General features: G+C 51.8%; 1 protein-coding gene across 2 annotated transcripts in view; it reads right to left on the bottom strand.

The window, feature by feature from the left end:
* Window positions 1–4,108, bottom strand: part of Shroom4 (shroom family member 4) — a 237,506-nt gene extending 233,398 nt beyond the window's left edge. Inside the window, exon 1 of one of the 2 annotated variants that reach the window (XM_006527549.4) lies at window positions 3,887–4,108. Coding sequence is in view for 1 of the 2 variants with exons in the window: in NM_001040459.2 (NP_001035549.1) it covers window positions 3,796–3,912 (117 nt within the window). In the remaining variant the exon portion in view is untranslated. Of the gene's footprint in view, window positions 1–3,795 lie in introns of both variants that reach the window. The other variant, NM_001040459.2, reaches the window with a different exon arrangement.
* Window positions 4,109–5,253: the final 1,145 nt, after the last annotated feature.

Here is a 5,253-nt window from a genome sequence, read left to right as displayed (position 1 = left end):
AGGAGGAGGAGCAGGAGGAGGAGCAGGAGGAGGAGGAGGAGGAGGAGCAGGAGCAGGAGGAGGAGCAGGAGGAGGAGGAGAACTAGACATTAACACAGGAACCTTAGGCTGCAGTTCCATTTTCTCCATCCTTCTCTCTCTTCCATGCCCCCATACCCACAAACACTGCTTGAGTCTCTGAGGCCTCAAATTCATTGGTGCCAGAACTTTGCAAAAGTTCACTTATCCCCTCCCCGAAAAGAAATCATTTTATTCAGAGAGTCAACTCCATGAATGACTGTCTGTACTGTAGACAAGGACACTACACTAAGACAGACACATATGATTTGAAGAAAATCCCCATTTCATTCAGACAATACCTGCCCTGGCCTAGTGTGGGAAGCTAGCCAAAGAAACAAGTCATTTTCAGATCGTGGAACCACGCCCTTACGGTCTTCTTCTCTCATTTATCATCACTTCCGTAGTACTACCATAACATACGGAAAAATCACAAGCTACTCCCTAAAACTTGTGCTAATCAACAGGATGGACTTTAACATATTGTCCTTTTTGGCCACTTGATCATCAACACATAGCTCTACAACTCTGGATAAATCAGGCAGCTGAATTCTACACATCCAGAAAACTGTATTGGCTAGTTCCACTGACAATTTTCCTAACCCGACCATTTCCTGGTCTTAAAGGTCTGTCCACGACAAATGCAAAGTTAGCTTTCCTCTTCCACGCCTTCTCCTCCTACTATTCACTTTTTCTCAAATGCCTCCATCTCCCTGTCTATACAGCAACATCAACCTGAATTCAAACTGCCTTTGTATTTCCCGTTCTGGGCAAAGGAGGTTTGCTGCCATTTTGCATCAAGACTCTTGGCTAGTCTCTCTTTCAGGAGCCCAAGTTACTCAGTTACCAAAACAGCCCAGACTTCATTACTGTACACCTAAAACACAGTGGCCCTGGATGACTTCTCAGCAGGGAAAGCATTACCGGAGTTAGAGGCTGAGCAGACTAGAGATGGCCCTCAAAGTTATTAGTCAATTCTCCCTCTCAGCTTGTAGTACTCTCTAGGCCACCGAAAATAAAGAGGCTGAGAGCCCGCCTTTGATTTACTTCACAACAGACTGAAGCAAGCCACTAAATGCACCAGAGTCAGTTTCTTCATCAGCAGTTCTGGAACCTTCCCTGACTGTCTGTGGTCTCACAGTGTAGCTGGGATAGGGTGACAGAGTAAGGGGTGAGAAGCACACTGTGCACACAGTAGCATAGGATGCAAATGAAACAGCCATCTTCCTTCCTCACTATATGGAGAATGCCGGCCTTATGGCGATGGATTCACTACCAAACCATCATAGTACCATTTAAAGACTGCCCACTTCAAGTTCATTTTAGATCTAGGGGTGTCAAGGCCCAGGAAAGGCAAGGGATATTTGCAGGATTCCAGTAAAAAAAATGACAGGGTAAGAGTTAGAATCCAGAGAAACAGAGGGTTGGTTGGTTGTTTTTCATTTACCAATTCAATTTCTAGTCCATTCTCACCATTGGATACATACATACATACTTAAAAAGGGAGGGGAGGGGAGGAAGCTATATTGTTCTGAAGCATAAAAAGATACACACTAAGGTAGAAAAATGAAATATCCCAAATAGTATTTTGTGAAGAGGAGGAGACTCAAAGCATTACACACACACACACATACACACACACACACACACACACACACACACACACACACACACAAAACCTTTATGTGATGTCCTGGCCAACCCAGTTATACATTTATTCCTGCATATTCATGTATACAATAATAAACTTTCATATAATAGGGGCCAAGTGTATATTCAGCAGAAAGGGACTCATTAAAAGGCACCCTGCCTCTCCACACACGAGGCACTTCCTTAGCACTGTGGCCAAGAAAACCTTCATATATCCTCAAATAATCCCCCAGCCAGACCACAAGTTGCTGTTGCCCCGTACTTAGTAACACCGTGCCCTGCCATGCTCCTATGTGCATACAAAATAATCCTGGACCACAGCACCAAGCCCTCTGAGAGGTGCCTGGCAGGTTAGGTTTGCCTGGACAAAGCTGAAGAAATGACCTCTTCAGGGTCTAGGCAGACTGGAAAGTCTGTGGGCCACCTGAGGAGGAAACGAAAGCCGGTGGGGGTGGGGGTGGGGGTGCGGCTGCCAGACAGGGCTACATATCCTATTATGACCTTGATGGAAAGACAGAGTATAGAGCTTGATTAGTAGAAATTCTTCAGAGCTAAGAATTCCCTCCCCAAAGGGGCTGTTTAATAGGTTGTTGTCGTTGTTGTTTGTTTGTTTGTTTAAAAAGTGGTTTGCTCCAGAGAATATCACAGGAAGGGTGTTAACGGGCAGGATGTGAAGGTAGATCACAAAACCAGCTATCTCAATCTGGTTATACTGGTTGAAGATCGCCTGGTTTGGGGAGGCCAAAGCTCCTCTTCGAGGTCCCGGCCAATCCCCTCAAAATGTTGCCTCAATACACCTTCAGACAGTCTGAGCTGACTGGTTCACACATGAGCAACGCGTTGTCCCAACACCTTAAAGACACACAAGTTAGCTAGCAAAGCCATTCCAGAGCATGGAGTTCCATAGCATAGATTGTTATGCGGTGGGGGGTGGGTGAGGGGAGGGGAGTAACTTTCAGAGCTCAGCTGCTATGTTAACATGGGAAACAAAAAGAACCCCTATAGCTTCACTTGTACTTTAAAAAGCTAGATCTTTTCCAACCACCCCCCCCAGCCAGAATCTCCATCTACAATCGCAACTGCTTTCCCCACGCATTGCAATGGCTCACTAGCGAACTGAGTTTGTAAGAGAAGTAAGAAAAGTGGGTTAAAGTTCATGAAGTCCCTCCACCTGGCAATCTTGTGCTCCAAGGTGAGCAGCCTTACAAGCCACTCTTCCCAGTAACATCTCCAACTGTTCCCCCCCACCGCCCCCGCCCCCATCCTCCACCCTCACGCTCACTGGAGAAGCCTGGGTTTGGGGTCCCAGAACTCTTAGGAGTGCTTCTCTCCCCTGGCCTCTTCGCTGCAACTTAGTTCCAGCTGATCACAGGCTCTTAAATCAAAGCGACTCTAGTGGCCGCTTCAGCACAGCTGTGCTCCAAGGCACAAAAGTTCCCTCCACACTTCGCAGCGTGCAAGAAATCTCTCTGGCGCGGGGCACGACTCGGGAGGGAGGGAAAGGCCGAGGGGGAACCGGCAGCAGCAACGCCTCAGCTCTGAACCCGAGTGTACGCGTCCGGGCTGTGGGAAGAGAGGTTGCGGAAAACCCAGCGATGCCTCGCCAGCAGCTCCGCGCCAGACCCCAGCCCAGCAACCTGCCTCGGGCGGGACAGCCACAGGGAGAGCCGGGAGAGCCCGCCCGGAGCGCCCCCGCCCGTGCCCTCAGCCCCTCGCTGTCCTGCCGGGCTCAGGGGCCTCCAAAGCAAGGAGAACCCCCAGCAGCCGCCATTTCCTGCAGCCCACACGGAGGTGAGTGGCCGCCTCGCCGTGGGGGGGGGGGGGGAGCGAGGCTGCCCCGGTGCCCCGGGAGTGTGACTGCACGCAAAGCTCCGGCGGGGGCCGGGCGCCTCGGCTCCCATCCTCCGGCCGCACACTTGGCTGCAGTCTGCTTCGGCCGCAGGACCTCCCCTCCGTGTGGCTGCAGCCCCTCGGGCTCCGGCTGGCCAAGTCGCCAAGTGGGGCTGAGGCCCGCACCCCGCGCACTCTGCGCACCCGCTAGCCCATTCAAAAGTTGGACGCCGTGAGGAGCGAGCCACCGCTCCTTACCTTCGACACCGTGAGCGGCTCGCAGTGCTCCAAGCCCCCCTTGAGGGTGAAGCCCCAGGGCGCCCCCCCTTGCAGCTGCACCGGGACGTACTGGAAGGACCCCGGCCGGCTCTCCATCCTCGGCTCGGGCTGGGCAGGCGCCGCCGGGCTCCTTTTCCGCGGGGGCTACGGAGCCTCCGCCCCCAGCAGCTCAGCCACCATCGTCCTCCTGCGCCGCGCCGCGCCGCCCCGCCCCGCTCCGCCTACTCTCCCGGCTGGAGACTCTCAGGCAGCTTGTGAGCTCTAGGAGGAAATGACACGGAGCTGGAGAGAGGGGGAGAGGGAGGGGGAAGGAGAAGGGGGAAAAAAGAAAAGAAGGAAAGAGAGGCGGAGGGATGGTGCTTAATGGACAAGAAAACGGAGCAATGGGGAGGGGCAGGCACTGCGACCTCGCCTATAGGATCGCTGAGAAGTGGGAGCAAGGCGAGGCCTCACATCAACTGTTACATTGTTTCATTCAAGTAGGCCCCCTCTTTGGTCCTCCTCTTTACTGCGGAGCTACCCGCCCCTCCTTCAGCCCGAGCGAACCGAGGTGTAAGTCAGTGTGCATGGGCCCTCGTGGCTGAGTGCACTTTTCTGACTAGAGCCTTCATGTCTCTCGGACTGCCTTTTTCTTCTGAGGGTGCTGAGACCCAAGTCCTGAGGGGTTGGGGGGAGGGGTGCTTACAAGGTGCCTTGCCTACAGGGGTGAAAAGTGATATACACCCAGGACCAGCAAACACAGTGGGGTTGTGCATGTAGACTGCTTCCTGTACACACTAGTTATGTGGAGTCATAAACATTACCTAGGAACATAGTTTAAATAAAGGAGAAGTGAGGATGTCCCCTGCCCAGGCTCAGCCACAAGCTAGCTGCCTACTGGTGTCTATGGGAGTACTGTGAGTGTGTGTGTTCCAGTCATCTGGGAGTCCTGACAGTGCCTTGCACTTACTTCATGGAGATGGCCAACCCAGGGATCTACAAAGTTAGGACAAGCCCAAAACAAAGATACTCGAAAGAACACCCACTGATAAGCTGGCCAATTAATAGTGTGCCTTTTGGATGAATCCGCTTATACATGGGGTCTGAAACCTATCCAGTCCTCTGTTCTTGGTTGAGCCTATTCCTCTGGCTTTTAGAATAGCCCTAACAGCTACAGAAATAGTCTTTAAGAGATACATGTTTTACTTCAACATGTGCTGAGTTCTCAGCCTTGACCTAAGCAGTTTATCTCCCCTCTCAGGAGGTGTTTTCTCTGCAGCCACAAGTGGGAAGTGGCTTTTTAAAGGGCTTCACACTAGTAGGGAAAGTGTTGACAAGCCAAGGCTGAGTCAACAGGACATTCTTACTGTGTCTTGCTTTTGAGTATCCTTTCCCATGCGCATGCCCTTTCTTCCTCATGACAGCAAACACTATCTGGTCCCTTCCTTCCATAGAAGC

Source organism: Mus musculus, chromosome X, assembly GCF_000001635.26.
Source record: "Mus musculus strain C57BL/6J chromosome X, GRCm38.p6 C57BL/6J".
Taxonomy (NCBI): domain Eukaryota; kingdom Metazoa; phylum Chordata; class Mammalia; order Rodentia; family Muridae; genus Mus; species Mus musculus.
Note: the sequence above shows the minus strand (reverse complement) of the source record. Positions and strands in the feature narration are given on the sequence as shown.